Raw genomic sequence first — 27,890 nt, 5'->3', positions numbered from 1 at the left:
AAACGGAAATTATTTTGAACGGACACTTTGACCGGAGAGATTTAGATTTGCCGGTCTTCAGCATATTTTACCGGTCGTAGTCCGGTAATTACCGGCTAACGGGAACTCTGCCTAATACATAAGAAGTGTTTACTCTGAGCTACAGTTACAGATGTAAATGCATATATAAGTATCTATCCGGATACATGGATGGTACAAATAATGTTTACACTAACCACATGTGCCATTTGCCTCAAACAAACAAATGGTTTCTGCTGTAGAGACAGATGAGTGCTAATATGCTCATCATTATTCAATTACTTGATTGATTAGTTAATGGCCAGAACAATGAGTCATTTATCAAACATTAGCTGTTTTCTGCTTACCAAGTCTAAGGATTTGCTTTTAAATACAATCAAAGATTATATCATTCATTTAGTACCCAACACTATTCATTTGTAAACTTAAAATGTGTTTTTTTACACTCTTAAATGTATGAATTCACAAGTTAAAATGTTCGTGTGTGTGTGTGTGTGTGTGTGTGTGTGTGTGTGTGTGTGTGTGTGTGTGTGTGTGTGTGTGTGTGTGTGTGTGTGTGTGTGTGTGTGTGTGTGTGTGTGTGTGTGTGTGTGTGTGTGTGTGTGTGTGTGTGTGTGTGTGTGTGTGTGTGTGTGTGTGTGTGTGTGTCAGGGAGCGGGTAGTGAATACCAGCCGCCCCGGGGAGATGCAGGTCACCATCCAGAACCTCATGCCAGACTCCAAATATCGCTTCAGGGTTGTGGCCCATAACAGCAACGGGCAGGGAGAGAGCTCTGCAGCGCTCAAAGTGGCCACCCAGGCTGAAGGTAAAGACACACACGGTCATTTATATGTGTTCAGTAAACAGGAAACATAAACATAAAGGCAGTTGGTTGGGAACATGCTCACACTGGCACACTGATGCAAACAGGATGCACTCAAACGAAGCTCACAAATGTGCAAATAAACATTCATACAAACAAATATTCACTCGGATACAGCAACACCACACACACACGGGCAGTCACATAGAGGCTGTTTGGTGTTGTGTGTTAAGGCAGACCACCCACACCAGAGGAATACAGCGTTTTCATAAGCCTCTTCATATTCAAGCCCCAACATTTACTATAATCCCTGTGTGTGTGTTGCTTTGAACCAGGCCTACCTGAGCAGGGAATGTTTGAAATTAGTATTCCAGTCTTTTATCTGAAACACTTTCCTCTGCCGGTCTGCACAGAGATGCTGTACAGAAGCTCATTAGGATGTTTAAAGTGGAGGACACACACAAGTTCTTGAGGAGAGAGGGGGCGAAGTGGTTCTTCTTTTCTCTTTGTGTCTGGGTGTGTAATCCTTCCCATGGCTGCTGCTGTTTCACCCACATTTAAAAGTGCTGTAAAGGGGGTTTCCCAGCACACTGTCAGGGTGGACGTCCCCCACCTCTGGGCTCAGCCGCAGCTCAGTCACTGTCACTTTGTAGGTCAGCTGCCGTTACTCTACCTGTGTCCTTGGTTGGAGGGCGGACGGATCGACACACAGATGCACACACACACACTGCACGTTAATGCCTAGACACCCGTGGGGATAGCAGTGAGGGCGGGCTGTACCTGGGCAGTATATCTCTGTCGTGTGCGTGCACTTTTAGTGTGAGAACATGCTACGAATGGGAGCTTAAACTCTTGACCTGCACCTGAGTGCCAGGTGTGTGCACACATCTCTGCAGCTGCACCGTGTCACCTCTCCACAGAAACTTGATACACACACACACACACACAGACACACTCAAACCCACACAAAGGGGAGCTTCTGTCTTCAATATCAGATATTTAAGGTACAGACACATATCTCTTTCTGTGTGACTTTAACCTTATAGTCAATGTTTAATTTAAAATCTAATTTGGGACAGTACAAAGACAACAAGAAATGACACCACTGTCCATATACTCTCCGAGTTTCTCTGCAGTACTGGAACCAGCTGCTTACGAGGTTGATTCTCATCCTCCTTACATTATTATTGGGTTAGGACAATTAAACTACCGAAAAACAAAGATGACTTTTTACCTTTTAAACTAGCCAAATTAACTCTTACATGTTTTATATCTTGTTTGATTTTGACCATCATATCTGTATGTTTCTCACATTTTAGGTACTTCTTGGTGGTAGCAGCATGTCACAACCTTTTAGGGACGTGATAGAGCTCTATCTGCCAGCAAACTGGAAATTAAATAAGATATTTGCTTGGATGTTAAAGTGCTAATGGTCTGCTATAATTTAAAAGTGTTTAGATTTACCACAGTGTAGGAATAATAGCCGAGTAGTTTAATTCACACTCCCCTAATCTAAGTGGAAGTAAAGAAATCTGAGACATTAACGTTAATGTTTGTGTTCTCATTAGTTTTTTTAAGATGTCAGATCCTTTAAAAAGTTTAAAAGATATAAATTAACACAGTGCCAAGTTTAAAGCCTCTACTTTAAGATGTTGAACCACATTCCTCAACAAGATTTACATATCTGCCCTTTTCTATTTATTTCACAAGACATATAACTGATACACAGACAAGTTATAACTCAATCTCTGTCTAATCCTGCCCCTTATTTTGAATAACTACACGTAGTTAGATAAACAGTCAAGCGTACTGAATATTAGCCTGAGGCAAATGTTGGTGTAATGCGAGATGCACATTGATGTTTTTGTTGAGGCGCACCTTCAGTTTGTTTGTCATGGCAATAACAAGAAAATCTACATGTCAGCCCAGTCCGGAGGGAATCGCTCTCCTCTGAGCCGTCTTGGTCTCAGCTCTAGCTCACACAGGGAAATGAGGCTTTAGAGGAGCCAAGAATGTGTTTCTGGCAGCAACAAATGGACATGCTAAATTGAGCTCCTGTTTTCCAGATGCATAAAAATGCTTAGAAAAATGGAGAGGGCTCAAGATAAAACAAAACACAATTGTCATGTTTTCTAATCTCTGCTCTCCTGCTTCAGTTCAAGTGCCCGGTCCTGCTCCGAACCTGCAGGCGGTGTCCAACACGCCCACCTCCGTCTCTCTGAGCTGGGACAAACCCATCACTGGCAACGGAGAGATGCTCACCTACAAGGTGTTCTACACAGACAAAAGCTTTGACAACGAACAGGTAGGAAATTGTCTTCACTCACTCAGCTATAATGTGTGATAGCAGAAAGGGATCTGAGACAACGTTTTTACACTTTTCAAAGAGTAGTTACAAAGTGCTGCACACAGAACAACAGATGTAGAAACAAGACAATAAAAGGCTTGATGGAAAAAATATATAAATAAAAATAATCCAGAAATCAGATAAAACATGTAAAGTCTAGATATCATTTCAGATATAATGTACTACTTTTTTAAAGGACTTTAAACGGGTGTAGTATTTCCTGCATTACATTTTTTCCTTGTGTTTTTCCTTCTTTTTATTGATTTCATATTGTTAAAAGTTGGATAGTTTCAGTGAACATCATTGTCTCATGTCTTGTACCTAAGAGGAGAGGTACTTCCTGTAGCTGCTGCTTGCTTTTGCGGGGTTCATTAGATAAAAAGAATTTCACTTCCTTGCCTAATGTAAATTGTGATGAGGTAAGGCGTTCCTAATCATTAGCTTAAAGACTCTTTGTACTGCTTTTTGGCTACATTCTTGATTATGCATCTCACACAAAATGCATATTGTGCAAAAAAAAAGGAAATATGATTCACAGAGTTGTTCTCTGCAGGTCTAACTCCGTCACAGGAGTGGAATCCAGATGCTTAGATATTGAGTCAGCCCCAGCAGTAGCGGTGTGCAAGCCAGTGAGGCATTAAAAAGCCTTTAATATGATAATGGATGAAACGTCATCCTGCGTACTGAGTAATGACGCTTCAGTTCCCTCGAGAAGAGAGCCAGATATGAGGTGAAAAAGGCAAGAGATTAAGAGAGGGGTGGAAAGAAAGAGGTGAAGGAATGGGACGGAGCACAGACGAAGATAGAAAGATACAGTGCTGAAAGGAGATGAAATATTAAAGGACAGGGGGAAGTCAGGGACAACCTGTGATGCCTCTTCCAGGGTGAAGTGGTCATAAGCGATCATATGCCTCGAGGTCAGAGGTTGTGATTGAAGCGATTCGGAAGCAAGATTCGATTTCCACCAAGTCTCCGCCTTTCTACTCCAAATGTCACAAGCGGAGAGACGAATGTAAATTGGCCTGAAGTAGAGTTTTGATCACACGGAGCATAAGTTGTTTCTCTGCCTTGGATGTTATTTAAACACACAGAATCACAAACTGAGTTATTGGTGTCATGAAATGATGGAGGAGGCAACACATGTGTAGCTTTGCCACATCCTAGGCTTTTAAAACTATTGGAACTGGTATTATTTACTCATGTGTGTGCCAATATCAAACTTGAAAGCTAAAATTACACAATTCTGTAAATGTTGTTGGTATAGAACTAGTCAAATGAATGTGTGGTTTTGGCTTTATTTGCAGCACTTTACTTCATATGTTCTATTTAGCACAGTCACCTAAGAAGATATATTTGTATTAATTCATATTTATAAATTGTTATATTTTTAGTATATTCAAACAAACTTTCTTCTCTTTCCTCCCTCCTTTTCTTTCAGGACGTTGACGTTGACATTCAGTCCTACACCATGACAGGCCTGAAGAAGAACACAGAGTACAGTTTCCGTGTGGTGGCCAACAACAAGCACGGGCCGGGGGTCTCCACTGACGATGTGGCCGTTCGCACGCTGTCTGATGGTCAGTATCTTAATGAAGAGAGCCTGCCTTTGGTTTGTGACATGTCCTGATTGACGTTAACATCCTTGTCTGTGTGTAAAATGTCATGGATGGCTATAAATTAGAGTAATCTGCAGTATGCTAGATACATCTTTACAGTGAACTGTTCATTTTCAGTAGATTAGTGCTGTGATTAACCAATTAGTTTATAAGCAATTCACCTGCAAATAATGTTCTACATGAATCAATTAATCCTTTAGTCTGTCAATTTTGGAAAACATGATGAATCTGAGTTGATGCTTTCAAATGGAATGCTTTTTTTCAGAGCAACACTCAACCTACGGTATCTGTTTTACTGTCACATAAGGCAAAGACAAGCAGCTTATTTAAAAATAGAATTTGTGTTAATCACCCGCTAATTAAAATACTCACCCTCAGTGTGCTATGTTTCTGTGAAGAAAATAAATGTTCTGTTTTCTTTTGTTTCACAGTACCCAGTGCTCCTCCTCAAAACCTCACCCTGGAGGTTCAGAACTCAAAAGTAAGACACAGTTTGCATGACGTGTAACCAGTCTAGATTTTTCCCTTCTCTTATTGACGTCTTAAAAGCTTTCACGCATGTTGTACAGACTCCCTCAGATGCCAACATAAAAATGCACCTAAACTGCCTGCAGCTTGACTGAGCTTCGGTCCACGGTGTATGCAGCCGCTTCACAAAATCCACACTCACGCACACACACACACACACACACACACACAGTTGAACAAATACAGAACGTAGCCTGAAGGCTAGCACACCGTTGTTTCTCTGTGTGATCAGCCGTGTCACAGGCCTGTTGCCCCAGCTGGTTAAGATGGAGTGTGAACCCTCATCGATCCTCTCATCGGCAGGAGAGCCGTCTGTCAGAAGGTTTTATCCTCTGGATCACTCTCCCTCTGTACAGTATCTGGCCTGCAGTCATTTCCCAGCTAAAATATTTGTTTTGGTGGCTTTTGACCGACAAATCTATGCTAAATGTGATGCTAGGTGCAAAGCTAACGTAGTGACAACCATTTCAACCTGTTGGTTAGCATGTTTTTAGGTTAAATTAAATACATTCACAATAGATTTCTTGGGAGAGTAGTGTTCAGGCTTCACAGCTCTTGATTCAGACCGGAAACTGACCTCAGCTGGAAATCTCTTCAACCATTTGATCTTCAGACAGAGAGCTGCAGGCCTGTTGTATATTTCCACTTGAATGATGGATTACATTTGATTTTTAAAGAGTTTCTCACTCATGACATGAGACAGCAATTACAAACAGAAGTGAAGGAGATGCTGAAAACTGTGAGCTGCATGCATTGGCTACAAAAGCAGCAGCCAGCGCTTTTAGCCCTTCAATGCAGAACCAGAATTACAGAAAACTGTCGTTGAAACTAGAAAAGGAAACTGGTAGAGAATCCTATCACACACTTCCAGCTTGAGCAAGAACCGGCCACCCATGCTGAGGGATACTCAGCTGAGATTAATGGAGAGAAAACCCTCATGCTAATGTTAAAAGTAAAAATGAGAAAGAGCCGCTCTGTGGGAACGATAGGGATTGTGTTTCTGAATGGCTAGTGTACGTCCAGCTGTCCCCTCCCAATTACACACAGACAAACCCCTTCAAAGCTGCAAAACAAACATCTGGCATCATTTATTCCCAAGCATTATTGAAATTAGTTCATCTAATATTTTCTCTTTGTTGTCATTGTGTTTAATTCTGAATGTAAACAGTCATTAAGTCAACAATCCTGGTGCGAGTGTATAGATGCAAATCATTTATGCAATTCGCTTTTTGGATACGCCCAGCCAAATGAAACCAAGGGGAAAAAAACAAATTAATATTTGTTATTTATTCAGCCTCCTCTTTGGGCCTTGTCAAGCTGAACGGCACATCTTTACCCTGCAAGGCAACCCGAGAACATTGTCTTTATGATCTTCTTCTGCACCTTTTCCCTGTGAATTTTCCAGAAGTCAATTAAAAAGGTTTCCATGACTATGGAGAACAAGGGGGAGATGAGGAGTTGGGACTGAAAGTGTAAGAACAAAAGTGGAATAATTGAACACACTTAACACAAATGTAATTTGCTCAACTCCCTTGACTTGGCTGTGGAGGAACTCCTGTGTGTGTGCCCTCCACATGTATTCAGGCTTTTGTGCATCAGTGTGACAGTGAGAAAGCGTTAATTAACTCTTCTCCCACACAGGGCTACCCCCCACATATCTCTTTAAATACACACACAAAAGCTCAGATTCATGAATCCCTCGACAGCGTTTGCTCGCCAGCCTGCGTTCCTCTCTCTGCCTCTCTGCAGGGTTAACCTGACGACAGTTACACATGCACACCCCACTCATCAGGACACCTCCCTCTATTATTCATGTGTTTATTCCTTCCTAATGCGTCAATCTGCGCTGCGTCACCCTTGCTCAGAGGGATGTTTGTTTTAACACGGCCCTCCCATTTGCACCACAGTCAGGAGGAGAGGGGAGAGGCGGGAGAGACCTTGTGTTTCTGGCCAACAGAACAGTAAACCTGCAGAGTTACGTTTACACAAATGTCTGTGCCAAAGTGTGTGTGGGAAGGTGTGATGCTAAACAATGAGGTCACCTTCACAGCTGCAGGCTCAAAACCAGACATTTCCACATACGCAGGTTTAAGTTTAATCCACCTTTTTTTCCTCCTTCAGAGCATCATGCTTCGGTGGAACCCCCCACCCTTTAGTGACCAGAATGGGGAGATCACCGGCTACAAGATCAGATACCGGAAAGGTTCCCGTAGGAGTGAAGCAGCCGAGACCACCGGAGGCACCCAGCTGAACAAGATCATTGATGGTAATAGACACTGGCTTGGCTCAACTATAGTTGCTGACGTGAAAATTAAACTCTACCTGCTGTAGCATCGCCCTCACATGTTCACAACATTTTGTATTTGTTGTTTTAACTTTTTTTGATTGACTCAATTCTCGTTTAACAGCTTTGCAAGCTGCTGTGAATGTGTTGCATTTATAACTGTATTTTGTATTGAAGCTAGTTAGCTCCCGTTACAACAAGCACTTTACATGTTTGTTCAGAGATGGAGAGCAGTTCACACATATCATATAAATGCATTTTAAATGCATCCTAGTTAACAATGTTTCCTTTATCTGGGGTTATCTGTGTCCACACTTGCATTTAGAGCTGTCCACTGAGTGTGTTTGATGCTGGGTGTGATCAGGGTCATAGGAATAATGATAGGACTGAGGGTTTGTGCCAGTGTTTCCGCCAGACCAGGGCTGAGAGGGCGTCCACCCCGAGAGCGGGGGGGGGGGGTTGTTTTGAATTTTGACTTGAGCCGTCCCTTATAGATACTGTCTTTTTACGTTAGTGAGCCGGATCATTTGGCTCGGCTCTCTTAAAGCGCCGGCTGTTTCGGCTCCCGAACGGCTCTTCATGTTACCACAGTTTACCAGGGAGCCTCAGTTTTGCCGCTGCGAGGCTCTGGTGCTCGCAGGCACAGCTCACGCGCTCGCAGGCACAGCTCACGCGCTCGCAGGCACAGCTCACGCGCTCGCAGGCACAGCTCACGCGCTCGCAGGCACAGCTCACGCGCTCGCAGGCACAGCTCACGCGCGTGCTCCACTAAACTCCCCCTGCTCATCGCGTCCAAATCGTGCACGTTCCGTGTTGTCCTGTAGCAGCCGGTGCCTTCGATGTCGGGGAAACGATCTTCAATACTCCGAAAATAATCCCACCAGACTCCTTTGCCCCTCCAACAGAGGGATGTCCTTTTCGTCATTTCAAGCAATAAAAATTCTCGATCTACTCTCGAATTATTAATATGTTTTGGACGCCCTCGGCTCGAGTTCAGGGTGTCCCGAGCTGAATAAGGGCGTCAAATGACGGCAAGACGGCCCCCTGGCGGAAACGCTGGTTTGTGCTCTTTACTAAGAACACAGCTCCACACATCCACAATTTCCCATTTGATCCTACATACAGGTCCTACATAAAAACCCTTATGCTATCACACTCCATTTGACCTCTGCTGCATGTATCCGTCAATTAGTTCTGACATGCTACAATATTTAAGATCTTCAGATTCAAGACATGTCTGAGTTGATGTTTGGAGTCGGTCTGTCTGTAATTGTGTTTGTTTATCTGCATTTGATCTGAACACTTTGAGAGGGTCTCATGTCTTACTGTACCGTAACGTCACCCGCTGCTACCACAAAAACATCACCAGAGACACGCTGCACTGGTGATTAATATTAGATGTTGTCTCAGCAACTTTCAAGTGGCCTGACGTCAAGCTGTGTGCTGCATCAAAGAGAATATACACTTAAAAGTAGATTTTGGGGGGGGGGACAGTGGGGTGTTTGTTGGTTCAAAAGCGTTTAGAAGAAGATGTTGTAGCCTTGGAGGCATGGATAGTTAGGCAGTCTTCAGAAGCAACCCCCCAAGGGCGGCCCAGAATAGTGGGTACAAAAAAGAAAAGGCAGCAGGATTAGCATGTAGCGATGATGACAATTTTTACAGCAAATTAAAAAAGCAACACCTCATTTGTCAGCAGGCTCTCCTCTCTTTTGTGCATTTTAAAGCTGGCACCCAGCAGTGAATCAACTCTGAAGGAGACATAGCTTTAAAATATTAACTAAACTCCAAACTCCAAAAGATTTCTGTGTTACTTTTCTGTGCTGGCTTCTTTTACACACTGTTCTCTTTGATTATATGCTTTGGTGGATAAAGATTTATTTACCATTAAGAAAAGTAAAAGGTAAAAAAAAAAATCTCAATCACTCCTGTGATATCGAGTTGAACAGAAAATGAACTGCACAGAAACCCTCACTTAATCCTTCCCCAGGCTAGCTTATACATTCCTCCTTAAATTGTGCAGAGGAATAGGAAATCTGTTTAAAATATGTGTTTCTTTCCAAAAATGTATTGTGTCTGCAACTTGAAACCCCAGATTACCAGCCAAGTTGACAGCAGCTGTAAATTATTAATAAAATCAGGTTTTAGAGGGAGAGAGAAGATTTAAAGAAAGAGTTTTGTTGCTGCTTGAAATTCAGATCAGCCACAGCTCAGTCTAAACATTCTGAATCTGACCGGCTTGTGTTTCCTGTCCAGGTTTGGAGCGTGGGACTGAGTACTCCTTTCGGGTGTCGGCCATTACTGTGAACGGCACAGGGCCGGCCACCGAGTGGACCACAACTGAGACGTTTGAGAGCGACCTGGATGGTAAAAATCATCTGCTTTACTCAATATGTACAGACTAAACTAGGTTTGGAATGTATGTTTTCAACCTTTTTCAGCATTTAATTACCCATGTTGCTCTCTGAAATTGTAAAGACATACTTATAAGTTATTATTTAATGTATTTCCTTTGCTAGAATCCTGTGTACCCGACCAGCCCAGCTCTCTCCACGTCCGGCCGCTGGTCAACAGCATCGTGGTGAGCTGGACGCCTCCAGAGAACCAGGACATTGTGGTGAGGGGCTACACCATCGGCTATGGCATCGGTAGTCCCCATGCCCAGACCATCAAAGTGGACTACAAGCAGCGCTACTACACTATCGAGAACCTCTGTAAGAACATGTTCATTCAAACATTGCCGTAATGCTTGTGTTCTGTTTTTACTGAAATATTAATTTGTCACACAACATCATGACATTGAAGAATCTCAGCTGATTTGTCAAATAGCTCTGTTTCAGATAGTAATGAGAGCGTGGGGACAAATGCGTCATATACTAAAATGTCAACATTTAGAAACATTACTGTGATTGTCCTACTTAGAAATAGAACTAACTAGTTATGTGACATTTTAATAACAAATGAGAAAACCCTCACCAGACACACAAACAGTATGAAGCAGCTCATCTCTCATAGAGAGCATTTACAGAATTAATGAGATCTTCTCCACCACACGCCTCAGCCGTTAATTATACAGAGTGGCCTAATGGGGACACGATAATTAGGGGTCAAAATTATTTAAATCAAACCAAATAGTTTTGGTGGTATTAATTATTGCTGTCATCAAAAGAAAAGGAAACATAAAATGAAAGGTCTACCTTAGTAAAATATTCTGCTTGTTCCTACTGTTGCATACAGTAAGAGACATTTCTCTGCATTAGTCCAACCTTTGAGAAACTGACATATGCATACATGTTACCAGTATGGAACTTTGGAGGAGTTGGAATACATTATCTACTAATAGAACTCAAGAAATCAATGTTTTGACATTTCTTATATTAGCAATAGGTAGTGATGTTGCTTCGTTGGACAGCAAAACACACATTTTGCTCCATAGTTATTTCTTTGTTTCTACCATACCCATTATGTAGGTCAAACTCAATAATATACAATTAATACTCCAGTAATCTAAGCTTCAGAAAAGGTCAGACTTAGATAATAATAATCATATTAAATGGGATAGATTTAGGAGGAAAAGTCTTGCAGAATATCTATGTATGCATAATTGAAGCCCTTATTACAATCACAATAAGAGGAGGATTGTGTCCAAACACTCATTCTGGCCAATATCGCAATTATCAGTGGAGGGTCTTGAGAGGTTGGGCTTGATTAGATGGCCGGACACATCCTTTATCTCGCTCTTCCTGTGTCTCTCACCATGCTCTTTCTTAACCTCTCTCTATCACTCTCTCAGTCCCCAGCTCCCACTATGTCATCACCCTGAAGGCTTACAATAACGTGGGTGAGGGGATCCCGGTGTACGAGAGCGCCATCACCAGACCGCAGTCAGGTAGGACCACAAACATCCACACATCTCCATGCCGACCTTAAATCTCTTATCATTCGGTACACTGCAAATGGTAGCATCCTAAATCCTGTGAACAGTTATCTCTGCTCTCTCTAATCTCAGATCATTATCAGGCTGAATTTGTCTCGACTCCAAGTTACCAAGGAGATATAACGGGTCATCTGGCTGTCCCTGCTCTAATTAATTCTCTCCTTAATGACTCCCCGTTTACTTGAGTCTCTTTTTAATCAAAATTTCAAGGCTCTGAAATGTTGCCCTTACATTACCAGATGTCCTCGGTTGTCAGGGAATAATATTCCAATATATTGAAGGAGCACATATCCAACAACAAAGAGTGGAATAAAGAAATATTATTGGAGAACCTCTTCAGGTTTTACACAACTTTATTTTTTATTTTTCCCAAAAAGGATAATTCATTAGCAGCTTTAGCAACTCCCAGGTAAGGTATATATGAGAGGCAACAGATCAACATACATTCACAAATATGTTATAAGGAGTTATAATAAATAACCCACACTGGAATATAGCTCACCAACTTAATCAGTGTAAACAGGCATTTTACATACTTTTTAGTAGAGCCAAAGAGATTTAGTGGCGTAGGTGTAAGTAACAAGCAATAGCAGAACTATTATGTTTAGAGTCACTATTAATGTCTACAAATGAGCCTTTACAAGTTTATTTTTCAATCAGAAAAAGTTTGGCTAAACACATCTTAATTACAAAATAGCTACAAAACTATTTGTCACTGTCTTAGATTTGCATGAAAAAGGAATATCAACCTAAATAAGGTAATTGGATGTATTGTTATAATGAAACAGCTTTGTCGCATCGGGCAAATAATATGGGGAATCGAGTTTGGCTGCCAGCCCGAGACTCTGTAATTCTTTAAGCCTCAGCTCACAATTAGAAGAGGAAGTTAAGTCTCTCTGCAGAGTGCCTGACAAATGATCTGAAAGCGAGAAAACACTGCCAGTTAGACTGCATGTTAGTGGAGTTCACAGAGTTTATGTGACAATGTCAGAAGACAACCAGCCCATGCTCCCTGTGGTGTCCCCCGAATGTGGGCTGCACCTGCCTCCTCTCCCATCCTGCCCACCCCCGCCCCCCCCATGAAGCCTTGATCACTGCAGTTCGTCTCTGCAGCAGCACCATTGCACAGCCATGCGGGGAGGGGTGGGATGCTGGATGACATGAATCCCGTCAACATGCTTCGAGGGGGGGTGGCAGTCTTAAGTGCGCGCACACCCACACACTGTCACACTGTACCCTTCTCTGTATGAAGCCCTCTCTTCCTCACACACACTCGCAGACCCCCTGTGGTGTTCTTGGCAACCCTTCGTCAGATCCAAACGTTTCCTCTCAAAGCAGAACCAAAGCCCACAACCATCGTCTGCTGAATCTTCTGGGGCGCGTTCCCTTCCTGCCAGTTTGTTCAAGTCGGTATTAAAAAGACGAGCTGACCTACATAGCACTTTAACTTTTGAAAAAAAAGGAGAAACTTGGTGAACTTAGGTTGAGAGTGCTGGGTTGAATATGTTATAATAACATGGCGCCAAAACTTAGGAGCAGGAAATTAGGAATTGCATCCGGACCTGTAACATAATGTTACCAGGGCAACTCTTTCCTGCACCCTGCTCTACTGGTTAACACTGGAGACTGTGGTAACACAAACCTGGGTAAAGAAATGCAGCTTGCATGCCACTCCAAAAACCGCAGTGTCTCTCCATAACCACACGAATGCTGGGTGTTCATCATGCACACACACTCTGACTCTGACTGGGGAATGTAATGAGGGCAGCTCTGTACAAAGAGGTGTCAAATGGAGCGAGGCAGAGAGGAGAGGACCAACAGCTGGTCAAGGAGGAGAGTCATCATGGGTGACTGAGAAAGTATTGACATTTACCAGTTTTGATACAACTGGAATCAATACATGAGAATAATTATAAAACTATTCTGTGTCCTTGAATCCCCCAAAATATAATACAAAAAGCCTGTGGTATTCATTTAATTGATTGTCTTATTCAACAAGGAAACCGCACATTAATATATGTTTTCTAGTTGTGCCAGAGTTTGCCAAAAGGCTCAGATCTGAAGCACAGACACACATGAAACTACCACTTGACCGTGACCCTCCTCTCTGCCTGCAGGCTTCCTCACTTAAAGCCTCGGCATTCTTTCTACAGTTTTCAAGGACATAATGCAGCCTTTTAGATGTTACTCTGCAAAGAGGAACATTTTCCAGTAAATCCCTAGTCCGTCTGTTTATCCACTTTGCATTCAAATGTTGGGAACAGGTCCATGATGTAAACACGTCAAAACACATGCCAGTACCTCCTTTCTCTGAAAAGAGTGTGTTAACACTTAAATATGTGAGCTTGAAAATGTTGGCTGTAGGATTGTGGTTATCTGCTCTCTGCCTAGATTTCCATTTACTGCAATCTTTTCTTATGAATAGAGTTTTCCATTCTCTCTCTGTAGTATATAGTAGCTCTTGATGGAAAAATACTGTATAGTAGTTTCTTTAAAGCACCAGCTCTGTAGATTTGTCCTATTGTAGAGGTCTGTGTCTGTTTTTCTAATAGAATCTTCTCTCTCTTTCTCTTCATCCTTCCCAATCCCATCCACTTATCTGTTTTCTCCCTCCCTCTTTATTTAAACTCATTAACCATATTTTCTTCTGTTTGTTCCTCCCTGCATCCTTTGTTGACTCCACTGTCCGATCCGCCACGCCTTTTCCTTTATGTTTTAATGTTGGTCATTTTAATTTGTGTGCATGCATGCGGGTTTCCTGCCATAACATGCAGACCCCATAGACCCCGATGTTGACATGTCTATCAACTATCATGCTCCATACACCCCAGTACCAGACCCCTCTCCCATGATGCCGCCTGTGGGTGTTCAGTCCTCCGTGCTGAGCCACGACACCATCAAGGTGACCTGGGCCGACAACTCGCTGCCCAAGAACCAAAAGATCACAGATAACCGCTTCTACACCGTCCGCTGGAAGACCAACATCCCTGCCAACACTAAAGTGAAGGTAAGAGCTTCATGTTCCTGGTTTAATGTGTGTAGATTACCTAAAATCATTGCACTAAAAAAAACTTATTGTCAATCTAATTGAGAAAGATTTTCTCATAAATTGAAGCCCCAGTTTAATTTTCTAATTTTTTCTGGTTTAGCTCAGCACTTTAAAGCTCAAGTAACTTATTTACGAGTCAAATTCATTGAAGTAAAACTTGAATCATCTCAGTCTGATCAAACTCTAAAAATGCGCCTTCATTTAATACAGTACGATTTCTGTGTATTTTAGTGCTGTGGGACTTTGTGCCTCCCGCTGCGCCTACACTTACCAGAGAGATGTATTGATGTGCTGAAAATGAAAAGCAATGTCATACAATGATATATAATAAAGTATTCCCACAGCAGCTCCCAAGCACAGCGGCAGGATAATGCCAAGCAATAATCTATTTTCATCCGGCTCAGGAAGCACTATAAAGAGAAGAAGTCTGTTTCAACTGAGAACATCTCCCTCAGAATTAAGTGTAAAGGCGTTTGTCTTCATAAAGTTGTAGGCTGAATAAAATTCTCATTGCTCTCCATTCGCGTTAAATGTGGCTGACAACTCAGTTAACTCAATAGCTTATTATTATAGTTTATTATGTTTAAGTCTCTTTTTAGTGACTCTAGAGTTGTAGGGCTGCAATTGATAATTGATTGATTGTCAGTAATATCCTGTAAGATCACTGTCCTGGTTGATTTGGCATCATCCATGAACAGTGGTTACAGCAAGTGCAGTAATATCGTTTATCACAGCAAAAGCTCTTAAGCTGCTTCTTTGTTAGATATTCAACAGAAAATGTTGTGCATGTTGTTTTCTATACACCTCTTCCCTCCCAACTTTACAATAATGGCAAAAGTGTTTTTTATGGCTGCATGTATGTATGCAAACATGTGACCTAGCAGAGCTCTGATAAAGGCCTACGTTGACTGATCAATTATTCAACAAGGACAAGAGAATCTAAGAACTAGGAAAATACTCTGTAGTTCTGAAAGTGCATTCTCCATCTAGCCAACTCAGAAACACATGCACATATACACCAGACACACACACACACAGACAGACTCAGCAGCCAGGTTTTGCTGCCTTCTTGCTCAAATTGGTTTGATTCTCCGCCTGTGACAGTAATTAAAGAGTTTCACAGGCTCATTATGTTTCTGTCCCAATAACCAAATTCCATCTTCTAACAAGTCTATTTTGGTGTATTGTATTAATCAGAGGATTCCTATCTCCGAAATCTACATTGTATTTGTGCACGTAAACCTTGAAACCAGTCTAACCAACAGTGAAGCCGTAATGTTCATCATGTCCTCTACTCTGATGCGAGTCTAGCCAGACAAGCTTGTACATTATTGAAAAGACAACTGCTCTCAAACTGGCAGCATGTTTCTTAAGAACATTTCTCTTTTCCTATCCCACTGCCCTCTGTGTGACATCCCCGCTGGAGAACTGCACTTTTGTGATAGCACGCAATGTTACAGATAGGGCTGTTAGCGAGCGACAAACCACAGCAAGCCTGCCAGCTCAGGACAACACACATCAAGATGACATAACCCACGTTTATTTTCGACTTGCTGACTAATTTAAAGTTTGTGATGCTGTAGACATTTTAAATAGACCCCTTGTGTTTTGTAACTTGATGTTATGCTAATCTGCAGTGTAAAGCTTTTTCACAATGGCTACACTCGTCTTTCTGTGCCATCATGTTTCACACCAAACATGACTGAGCATTACAGAATGTAAAAGCTTCTGGTTCCCCTCAGTGGTCAGTGAGTGTAATAAACTATGCACAACATCCAGAGTTATAGTAACAATGAATTCCTTAGTTAATTGAGAGAAGAATATATGTCAGCTGTTTTTATAGTGAAATATTAATTTTAATAATGTTTTTTAAGTAAAGTGTTCTCCTATTATTTTTCCTTTGCTGACAAAAATACTTCTGAATCCCTCATCTGTGTTTAGTGAATGTAATCTACAATCAAACAAACTGAATTATTGTTTATTGTGTGTGTTTGCCTGTGTGTTTCCAGATGGCCAACACCACCAGCCTGAACCACATGGTGACGGGTCTGAAGCCAAACACGCTGTACGAGTTCTCCGTCATGGTGACCAAAGGGCGCCGCACCAGCACGTGGAGCATGACTGCTCAGGGCACCACCTTTGAAACCAGTAGGAGCAAACAAAGACTCATGAATAATTGTGCACAAACACACCAAATGTACACATCCACAAAGACATGCTCCAATGTAACGAGCCCCTGGCTGGCTGGAAGTAATGTTTCACTTTTTACAGACCGAAGGGAAGGAGATGACAGACCTGCGGATAACCAAACGGTCACTGTACAGTATAGTTTAATCGAGTTAATATGGAAGGTATTTATCAATAGATTTCACACTAACCACAAGTGAAATTGGTGGTTGGCGAATAAGATAAGATAAGACTTTATTCATCCCGAAGGAAATTGTTGTGCCAGAGTAACAAAATACAATAAACACAATAAACACAGCAGAAAAAGAGCAATTAAACATCCACAGACAACATGAAACATAGATGGTCACACAATCAATGCAATCATTATTAGCAGTATTAAGTAGTTAGTAGTGCAAAAATTAAAACGTAGTGGCAGTTACGTAATTGCACGTTATCATAGCATTATTAATAATAATACTAATAATAATATAATATTGCACATAGTTATATATATATATATATAGCAGCGAGTGTATTGCAATGATGTTAATTATATTGATATGTATATTGCACATAGTGTTGGTGTGTAAGTTCTCAGTGCGCTTTACTTAGGGGTGAAGAGTTAAAGAGTTTGATGGCCACTGGGAGGAAAGACCTCCTGTGGCGCTGTGTGGTGGTTATCGGTGATCTCAGTCTGTGGCTGAAAGTGCTCCGGTAGGAAACCAGTGTGGCATGCAGGGGGTGAGGCCTGTATAATTTAAGTATTGCTCTTCTGTTCACTAAGAGCCCTTTGGACTAACCCTGCTTTCTCGCACAATACGCCAATGGACGAATCAGAAATTAATGATAATTATAACCATAAGAATACATATAAAATGTTGTGTTAACAAAACATATTTATTTTTCATGTTTCTCTTGATTTGCAGCATCATGGCCGGGTATATCAGCCTGAGGAGCCAACCAAGACCTGAGTCTTTATGGGGTCAAGCTTGTAGAGCAAAAAGCATTTTGTTTTGGTTCATTATACTTTTCCTGATTCAATTACATTTAGCTTGAAACAACATCGGAGGGATGACAGTGAATGATCTCCCTTTAGTTACTATATTACTGTTAAATTGGCTATTCTGTATTTACAATATACACACAGCAAATACTAAAGTGTCAGAGTCCATACTTCATTGAGTAAATTGTTACTGCTGAGCTAATGGTGGCCTGAAAATAAACAGCACATTAAAAACAAAGGCTAATTTTCTTGGAATCGGCGTATTTATCCGGCTATTGGATTGAGATTTGTTGGACTTTAAAAAACGAAGTGAAACATTATGTGTTGTTTTTCCGAAGAAGTGAGGAGAACAGCCAGTTCTTATATCTGTCCAGCCAGGGGTTTGATTCACAATCGTTTAAATAAATATTATCTTCAAGGTCATTGTGCACTGACATGTAAAAACAACGTCATAACAATTAGGTTGTCACTTCAGTAGAGCCTCTTACACGATACGCACACAAACACAGAAATCACATAAATTCATAAAATGCACACACAGTATCCAAAAGATATTTGCTAAGCTAAACATTAGACATCCAATATACATACTGTACATATCATATGAGTTAATTAATGACGTATAGAAACATAATTAATGAGAGAAATATGTTGTTAAAGATGGAGCATTACAATATGTCATGTTTTTTATCAGCAATAAATGACCTGTCTCAATCACTCCACCACTAAACAGTTCCCAGCTCCTCCCCGAAAGACGTTACCGTGGTGAGCAAGGAGAACAAACCTCGCACCATAATCGTCAACTGGCAGCCTCCCTCCGAGGCCAACGGGAAGATCACTGGTCAGTATCCAAGTCTCGTGCGTTACGTATTTTATGTTCTCAGATTGATATAGACTCAAGTTTTATCATTAACGTGTACAAAGTCCCAAGGAATATTTGTTTTACTTGTTGTCATGCAGGAGAGCTCAGATCTCGTCAGTCTTCAACATATTTTATCAAAAAGAGATTCAGTGAGATAAATAAACCCAATAAAGAGTGATAATATGACACAATACAGTACTTGGAGGAAATAGCACAAAAGCATTGTAGTTGATCTTGCTTTGCTCAGCGTTAAAGCCTCTATCTTAATGGAATTGTCTTTCTTCCTGACCCTCCCTGTTGTAGGCTACATCATCTACTACAGTACAGATGTCAACGCTGAGGTCCATGACTGGGTTATCGAACCAGTGGTTGGCAACCGCCTGACCCACCAGATCCAGGAGCTGACGCTGGACACCACTTACTACTTCAAGATCCAGGCCCGAAACTCAAAGGGCATGGGCCCCATGTCTGAGGCTGTACAATTCCGAACTCCAAAGAGTAAGTTAGGAAAATATAGGAACACGTTAAGGACAAGTGAATGAAGTCTTGGAAGTTCAGTTTGAGAAACAGATACATGAGTTTGAAGGCTTATCAGACACCTAATCACTGCAGTTTTTAACACTCAAAGACAGAATCATACATTTTTGGTGGTATTTACTATTCTGTTCGTAGTTCATGATGTGAAGCAACATGATACAAGTTTCACATTACAAAGTATTCCACCGGGAATGTGTTTTGTTGGTATGTTAATGACCGGCAGTGCCTTGCCAGATCAGGTCCTGGCTTAAAATGAGTTTCTAGTTAACACTTCTCCTCCTGATTAAGTTGTTTGTGAGAAAGTGTCTTGAGAGCGGGCACAGGGATGTTTCCCATGCCTTGTTGATTGCTTGGGGAGGACTAAATTACTGCCACTAATCGTCAGCAAATTCACACTAACCTCTGAGTACATTTCAGGTTTCATTTCAGTATTTTTTGGATGTTTGGTATTTTCTTTTTACTGAAAATCAGTATGTGTTATTGTACTGTGTGTAGGACACTTTTTATAATCTTCTTCACTTGGATGCTTTGCTTTTAATATCTTCTTGGCTGTGTCAGTAGTACACTCTGGCTGTTGGTTTAAATTCTTCTAGATTTGCCTCTTTCCTCCTCCTCCTCACAACTCTAATCTCTTGCTTTATTCCTGTCTCCAAATCTGCTCTTTTTCACTAACCTGTTTTTTGCTTTTTATTGTCTCTCCCTCCCTGCTCTCCTTTGGCCTGTTAAGCTGAGTCCTCTGACAAAATGGCTAATGACCAAGGTAAATTCCCCCTTCACACTTTATCTTCCACTGCTGACTCTGCACCTTGTGTATCTCTCATTCTGGAGATTACCTTCTTCTTGGCTGATGAAAATGTTGGCTGCATGACCAGCAAAATCTATTTGTGCTTGTAAAACATTTCAGAATATAATGCATCTCAGGTATAAATATGACAGTATAAGAGGCCATGAAAACACTTGAGGGAGTTTCACTAAAACATATATTTTCCATTTTGAATCAGCCTCAAATCTGCCACCCAAGCAGGGCAACCCAGGAAACCATCCAGATAGTGGTGGAAATCCAGTTGGTAAGGTTTTCTTCTCAGCTGCCTTCTTTAACAATCCTGTTCAGCTATGATGCTATTAGTCAGACACTAGTGGATGTACATTATTATTTTGGCATCCAATAGCTAGTCTAATCCGGTCTTTCTCCTCTTGAGGTAAATCAGGGGTTGGAGGCAACAGTGAAGGTCACATCTTGGTCATCGTCATCATCATCTCAGTGGGAGCCTTCACCATCATCGTGGTGGTGGTCGGGGCCTTCCTGTGCACACGGCGCACCACGTCCCACCAGAAAAAGTAAGAAACTCAGTAACACTTTTACTTTTTCTTGTCCTTTTTCATGTTCCAGAGTTCTGAAATACATCTTCCAACTCTGGTTACTAATCTTCAGCTCCCCACATGTGTCCCTTTTTGCTTGTACTTCTCTCTATAACTGAGAGGAGTCTCTCACTGATACGTCTGTGTTTTCTTTCTGCAGAAAGCGGGCTGCCTCAAAATCCTCAAACGGCTCACACAAATACAAGGGAAACTCCAAAGACCTGAAGCCCCCTGATCTTTGGATTCACCACGAGAGGCTGGAACTCAAACCCATGGACAAGTCGCCGGATCCCAACCCAGTCATGACGGAAACGCCCATCCCCCGCACCTCGCAGGACATCACGCCGGCTGACAGCAGCCTAGAGAACAACCCCCACCTCCAGCAGCGGCGAAACTCCTACCGCGGTCAGTCTCGCCGAGGGGGGGGGGGGAAGAATTTCACTTAAATGTTATGGGAAAGGATCGAATTGAAATGTCACCGTTGCTGCTTGAATTACATGCATAATAATCCTGAGTAAACGTCTTGAGTTTGGCGGGAGTTGGGGACAGGAAAGTAGATTCTGGGGACTAAGAAAACTGTTTGGTTTTAAGGCAGGAAATGTGCTAACACCCCCAGGTTTGCTTGCAGGGGGATGACTGCAGGAGGATGGAGAAAGTGGGATGGTGTTTTTGTTTCACAAGTCAACACTTGTGCTTGCTGGTGTTTTTTTCTGTGGTTATCATGCAACACATTTCATGCTTTTCATACATAATGTCCATTGTTATGATCACAACTTCCACAGTACAGTGAATCCACTCAATGTAACTAGTTCATGTGCTGTGTGTGAGATTTAGAGATCAAAAACCCAATTATATAAAATGGATCCTAAGATCACAGATGGATCATTCACAAAAGAAAAATCGTTCTGAATGGCTGGTTTCCACCGTACCTTTTAGGCCACGAATCAGAGGACAGCATGTCTACACTAGCAGGCCGACGAGGGATGAGGCCTAAAATGATGATGCCTTTTGACTCACAGCCGCCTCAGCGTAAGTGTGTGTGAGTGTGTGAGAGAGTGATAAGTCATTCATAATGAACAGATAACAGTCGATAAAACGTGTTGATTAGAGCACAACGTAATACAGATCTCCAAATCTATCTTATCTTTCCATGTCATGCTACCTAGAAAATAATCATTGTTATCATTTATTTTTCTGCTTGTCTTCCATCCTGAATCTTTTTGACAGAGAGAATATTCAAGTGTGTTTATTACAGCTGCATGTGTGTGTATCTCACCAGCATTATTTCCATGCCATTCATCATTTTTACAGCTTGTTAAACATCTTGTCTTGTTTGTGTTTGTATCCATGTCCATTTCCATTCACAGCTGTGATTAGTGCTCATCCCATCCATTCCCTTGATAACCATCACCACCATTATCACATGGGCAGCCTGGCGTCGACAACACGCAGCTACATGTACCACCAGGGCGGCGGGCACCCTCGCCCGCACGCCTGTGCCACCCCCATCTCCCATCTAGAGAGGGTGGACTCTACAGGTGAGACACTGCCACCTGCTGGACAGTAGGAGACATACAGAGGGGGACACTGGTCATATTCATTCATTTAATAATCATGTTCTTATTCATTCACATGCTGCTGCCATATGGCTGCGTTCATGTTGTAGTTTGCAACGGTTTTGTTACTAACCTCTCTTTTCTGAACTTCCTGCCTGCTGAAAAAGTTTCTATATGCTTTCTTTTACTAACTTCTACTTTTTCCGAATTGACGCACGTCAGACTTTTTTGTCTGTTTTTCATTTACAGTGACAGCTGAGAGCTCGACTGTCTTGGCTGTTCCATTTACAAAACATATGGATTATTGTTGACTGTTTGCATTGCAGGGCTTCAACTGAACATTCGTGTTATTTTTTCAGTCAACTATATAGTCTGTATAATGTCCAGAATAACGGAATAATACCCATCACAATTTCCCTGGTAAATGGTTAATATTCACATTGGAGAAGCTGAGATCAAGTTATTTTGGAATGTTTTGCTATAAAAAGACTTAATTGAGTAGCAGATTTATTAAGAATATTCTCTTGAATGATTTGTTCAATTATGTAGAAAATAACAAAATAGAAAATACAATCAGTACAATGTTGATTTAAGACTTTTCCAAATACCAGGAAGATTTTTATAATTGTCTCTAAAGCAGTGCATTAGTTCTCTAGCTAGCTGGAAAGTGACAGTATGAAGTTGGTTATCGTTCCCTGTGAATGTAAAAAGTTGTGAGCCTGTGAACATCTGCTCATGATTTCTCTCCAAACCCCTCGGCCCCCCTCCAGAGTCGGTGAGGAACACCCCCAGTTCAGAGCCCCTCCCCCCAGCCACCGCCTCCTCCCAGGTCTCCTGCCCCTCGGAGATCATGGTGGACCCTGAGGGCAGTTATCACGGTTCCTCCACCACCGAGGAAGAGCCCAGCTACTCCAGCAACCTGCCCCCGCTCCGCTCGGCACACCCCCACGCCCACGCCCACCCCCTCAAGAGCTTCGCCGTGCCTGCCATCCCAGCCGGCAGCCATCCGTCGTACGAGTCGTCTGCCCTGCCCAGCCCACAGCTGCACGCTCAGGCCGGTGAGCAAACACACTCATATTTAACACACATACACACACCAGGGATCTAAAATAAATCCAAAAGTTGCAGCATGTGATTATTATTCATTAGATACAGATTATTGAATTAAATTAACAGATAATCAACAGTTCTTTATTTATATTTTCACCTGCATTACAACAATCGAGAACTTGCTTGACATGACATTTCGATTCTTAACTGTTATGTTTTGTCACATAAATGTTTCTCTTCAATTAAAGGTTATGTTAAAGGAGACCTATCATGCTATATTTGAATAATATATTGTAGGGCCATACCTATATAATGTATATTTATACGTTTTCTTTTTCAAAATACCAAACAGATCATGCATTTTAGCCATGCCTCATTTTGCTCCCCTCCACCCCTGTGTTTGCATGCGCTGCAGCTGACCACCCCCCCCATGCAAAGGAGGGGGCCGAGTTACGAGCGTCATGTTACCATGCCACGGCAACCTGTCATTCCCCTGATAGGTGGAGAGTTGGCCATATAGCCGGAGCTCCTCGTCACTGACGTCACACTATTTTCAAATCTGTATCAGTCTGTATCAGATCCGTTAAAGCCCCGTTTATAGAGATTTGGGTATGGAGGAAAAGAGAGAGGGTTGTGTTTTCTGACACTTGGTGAGTTCCCTGACACACCGGGGACACATGTTCATGTATAAAAGACGTACAAAGGTGCATTTTGCATGATAGGTCCCCTTTAACTTATTTTGTACTTTTTCAAAAAAGTAAATAGTTGATATTTGGGAATCGCTACTTGCCTCAGTAACCGACTTCAACCTTTTGAATATTTCCTGCATCAGGATTGTGTATGTGGTACAAAATTCAGTGTGTGTGTTCACCATAATTAAGAAATCCTCACCTATTGCAACATTTTTGTGTTATGGCATTTTTCACAACTTTTTTTCACAAAATTAATCTGCTCTATAAGACTTTGAAAACTCATTCAAAACGTATTCACATAGCATGTTATTTTGACAGATACATGAAGAAAGTGACTCAAGGCTATCGGTTTTTTTACACTTCCAAGAGTACTTTTTTAGATTTACTGTCATTTGTTGCCTTCACTGACTGTTGTGCACGTGTTTGTCGCATTCAGGGATTCCTACTCACCCCCATGTTGTTAAAACAGCCTCTATTGGAACACTAGGAAGGACACGAACTCCGATGATCGTCACCGTACCCAACGCCCCTGACGTACCAGAGACCAGCAAGATGCTGGAAGATGTCGACAGCGTGAGTATAGCGCCCCACTCTGGCAGCTTTTAGAAATGCAGACTGTCTTATTGCCAGGCCTAATAACTATTTAGTCTTGTCTTTTAAAAGTATACCTATCACACATTCCTTCCAAATCCATGTTTTTTCTTTGGGCACTGGATTATAAGGTTACTTCCACTGGACATTGGTTTTAACCACATTTTCTGTTTGTTCTTTCTCTCTTTTTTTTCTTTCCAACTTCAATCTCACCATTTTGTTATGCTGTTGTCGCCTGCCTTTTGATCAATTTATTTAAATTCTAACAACTAATCTTAACATGCCCCATAACTGGAATGACTTTATTTATTACCATTTATTTATTCCTCCGCCTCCTAATCCATGATTGGCTGTTGAACATCTACTGGCGTCTCTTTTGAATGTTTTGCTTTTGTCTGCTCCCTCTTTTTGTTTCTGCCATTTACGACGCTTCAGTCCCATTGACCCATCCCCCAGCTCGCCTCATCCCACCCATACAACCCCCCCATCCTCTGAAAGATCCCTGACTGACCCTCTCCTCCTCTCCTCTCCTCTCTTCTCCTCCCTTCCTCCCTTCCTGCCTCCAGGTGCTTGCCTCCCTCGCACCCTGCCCCTCCCCCGCCCCCCGCAGTAACCCTGTTCCTCTCCCTCAGAGCTACGAGCCCGACGAGCTAACCGAGGAGATGGCCCACCTCGAGGGTCTCATGAAGGACCTCAACGCCATCACCACAGCGCCATGAGCACGCACACACACCTACACACACACTTTCTCTGTCATCCACACGTACACACGGAAAGACACACACTCTAAAGTCAAACAAACACACCCAAACAGGAACCTTGGGAGCCAGATGCTGGTGGACACAAAATTGCTTATTGTGCCCAAAACAAACTCTCACGTCCCCTTGCAGAAAGAAACAAACTCCAGACTGAAACTTTTTTCGGCTTACCTTGCTCAGTCTCAGGAAGGAGATTGCCATGAGAGGGAAGACAAAGTGACGCGCTTCATCTTTTATGAAGAACCATTCTCAGAGACAATGAACTTTAAAACATTGGTCGCTTTCAACCGGAAGATTGTGAATTTTTTCCTCCGCAAAAATATGTACGTAAGGTTTTTTGTGGCGAACGTTTGCTCAAGATGAGACAATGGTTTCAATGTCAAGTCAAAAGGACAAAGTCCAAAAATATGCTGGTTTTGATGTTGGTGCTCATGCAGCGCAGTCTACACACAGTGTTTGTTTGATTAGTGTTTTCTTTGTGCATTTTGTATATCTATTGGGCCGTTTCAGTGAAGTGAACATTGGATATCAGCCCCCCCTCCCCCTTTACAAGCCTACATTCATAAACCTTGTCATTTTATTTCTGTTTTTATCCCCTTGTGTCATATATTGTGCCATGACTTTTTGTTATTTTCTATGTTATTGTATTGTTTTTTTACACACATATCCTTATAAACATGTACATATGTTGTGTTTTTTTTAAACTGCCTCATTCTTCTGATGTTTCCCATTGTTTCATTATTATTATTTTGGATGAAAGGTGGGATTAAGAGTGAGTCCTGAAGCTCAGTTTTCATATCAAAAGGGGAGAGAAGCCGGATGTGTTTTACAGTACATTCTTCTCTGGCATAGTGTTGTCCCCTATGTACATTAAAAACCTTTTATTTCTCAGTCTTTTGTTTGATGTGGGAGCTCCGTTTTAAAAGCCTTACCAACCTGTTTGTATGTTGGAGACGTCTTGACTTTTGCAGATGTCGCTCGGAGGTGTGCTGCGTTTCTATGTAGTTCTGTGGGACAGTATCCCCTCTCAGGTCAGGGGTACCTACAGTAGGACTCAGGGCGCTGACCCCCACCCCTGCAAAAAGAAGAAATCACCCATTAATCAATCAATCAATCACCTGCAACAGACCAGTTATCTTTTGTATGAGAAGTGATCAAAAGCGTGTGTCGTTCCCAAAAACCAATATTTGGTTTTCGGTGTCCGTACTGCTCAACCATGTGTGCGTTTTCCCACAGCAATGTGTGCTGTTTCTTTTCCTGCTGTCCTTCATCAAATGCCCTGGTTCTTTAACAAATCTTACAAGATGCAAAGATGTTGGCCTTTTAAATAGGACTCCCGGATTTCTTTTTTACATGGTAGTTTTTGTATGAAAAAAAAAGAAGCTTGTTCTATACACAAATCTGATGTAAAAAGAAAAAAAAGTTCATCTAAGAAACTAGTTTTTCATTACCCTCTACCCAAAGAATTTGTCATTTGCAATCATAGTCATTTGCTCTACTTTTGTGAATACCATGTTTCTCATAAATGTACATCGTCATGAATGTCAATATATCTGTAAGAGATTTTAACTATGGATACAAACGAGGAACACGTTTTAGGAAAAAAATGATTGAAAACAAACTGGGAAGAAAAAGGACCGGACTCCATTTGGGAAATAATCTATTGAGTTGTAAACAGTTGAACCTGTATTGCACTTTTTCACAATTTTTGAAAAGTACATTTCTTATACATATCTTGTGTTTTAAATATCAAAAAGCTGTTTGTGTAACGTAGTGTCCTAGGTAAGCAGCAGGCAGCTGGTCTTGTTTTTTTTTAATGTTTTTTTTATTATTATTTTGCTTCAGAGATGAAAATGAATTTGAGCAGCCGAGTTGTTTACTTTCCAGCTCATGATGAGGAATTATGTTGTTGCTTGTTCATGTACAGAGATTTCTTTGCTTTCTGTAGAAAAAAAATCTGTGGCTTTTTAAAAAACGTTGAAAAAAAGATTTGGAAAAAAATATGTTTTTTTATTGGTGCTCCTATACATTGTGTATACAAACTATTATGAATACTAACAAAGTCAATGTTTCTACTCGTCTTCTTTTCATCAAACATGATGGTAAATGCACTTATAATGTGCTTTTCTATTCTTAGCAACCACACAAAATGCTTTACCAAACAAGCCAGCATTCACACACACATGTCTGGTTACCATTCAAGGTGCCATCTGGATAAATTCCCAAATTCTTCATAGGTTTATACTGTATGTACAGCCGCATTAAGGTAAAGTTTTGAGTATTTGTTTCATAAGTTTTCCAGCTTTGGTTTTCTCATCATGTGAGACTGGATAAAAAGTGGCTTTGTGCTGAGGGGCTGGTGTAACTGACTCATTTATCATTTGGCTAATAATTAGTAATGACAAGTTTCAAGTTGTTGCAGCTTTTGAATGAAGTGTTGCTTCATATGAAATGAAACTGCCATGGACAACTAAGTTTAAGTAAACAGTTTGCTGAAAGTGTTCCTGTAAGGGTGGAAATGAGTCTTCTGCTATTCATAGACTTGGCATATTGGTGTGTCATGTGAGAGTGTTTGAGGTTACAGAAGGGCGCTTTAGTGTTTTTATTGTTTATCAAGGATGGCTGAAAATAACCCTCAATTTGAGAAGAGTCCTTATTTATCTACCCTGATTGTAAGATTGATATAAAGTCTGACATGACAGCAGTTTGCTGATTGATTGATTGATTGAAAAGT

General features: G+C 41.5%; 1 protein-coding gene across 13 annotated transcripts in view; it reads left to right on the top strand.

The window, feature by feature from the left end:
* Positions 1 to 27,157, top strand: part of neo1a (neogenin 1a) — a 72,666-nt gene extending 45,509 nt beyond the window's left edge. For 2 of the 13 annotated variants that reach the window (XM_034221017.1, XM_034221011.1), the window contains exons 7-27: positions 670 to 824; positions 2,978 to 3,126; positions 4,607 to 4,745; positions 5,216 to 5,265; positions 7,434 to 7,578; positions 9,850 to 9,960; positions 10,113 to 10,307; positions 11,387 to 11,482; positions 14,305 to 14,537; positions 16,589 to 16,727; positions 18,485 to 18,592; positions 18,917 to 19,111; positions 19,878 to 19,910; positions 20,152 to 20,217; positions 20,350 to 20,488; positions 20,670 to 20,914; positions 21,446 to 21,538; positions 21,877 to 22,047; positions 22,836 to 23,123; positions 24,244 to 24,380; positions 24,965 to 27,157. In XM_034221017.1, coding sequence (XP_034076908.1) covers positions 670 to 824; positions 2,978 to 3,126; positions 4,607 to 4,745; positions 5,216 to 5,265; positions 7,434 to 7,578; positions 9,850 to 9,960; positions 10,113 to 10,307; positions 11,387 to 11,482; positions 14,305 to 14,537; positions 16,589 to 16,727; positions 18,485 to 18,592; positions 18,917 to 19,111; positions 19,878 to 19,910; positions 20,152 to 20,217; positions 20,350 to 20,488; positions 20,670 to 20,914; positions 21,446 to 21,538; positions 21,877 to 22,047; positions 22,836 to 23,123; positions 24,244 to 24,380; positions 24,965 to 25,117 — 3,040 coding nt within the window. In that variant the 3' untranslated portion in view covers positions 25,118 to 27,157. Of the gene's footprint in view, positions 1 to 669; positions 825 to 2,977; positions 3,127 to 4,606; positions 4,746 to 5,215; positions 5,266 to 7,433; positions 7,579 to 9,849; positions 9,961 to 10,112; positions 10,308 to 11,386; positions 11,483 to 14,304; positions 14,538 to 16,588; positions 16,728 to 18,484; positions 18,593 to 18,916; positions 19,112 to 19,877; positions 19,911 to 20,151; positions 20,218 to 20,349; positions 20,489 to 20,669; positions 20,915 to 21,445; positions 21,539 to 21,876; positions 22,048 to 22,835; positions 23,124 to 24,243; positions 24,381 to 24,833 lie in introns of all 13 variants that reach the window. The other 11 variants (XM_034221015.1, XM_034221014.1, XM_034221012.1 and 8 more) reach the window with 11 other exon arrangements.
* Positions 27,158 to 27,890: the final 733 nt, after the last annotated feature.

The sequence above is a fragment of the Gymnodraco acuticeps genome, unplaced genomic scaffold (genome assembly GCF_902827175.1).
Source record: "Gymnodraco acuticeps unplaced genomic scaffold, fGymAcu1.1, whole genome shotgun sequence".
Lineage (NCBI taxonomy): Eukaryota > Metazoa > Chordata > Actinopteri > Perciformes > Bathydraconidae > Gymnodraco > Gymnodraco acuticeps.
Note: the sequence above shows the minus strand (reverse complement) of the source record. Positions and strands in the feature narration are given on the sequence as shown.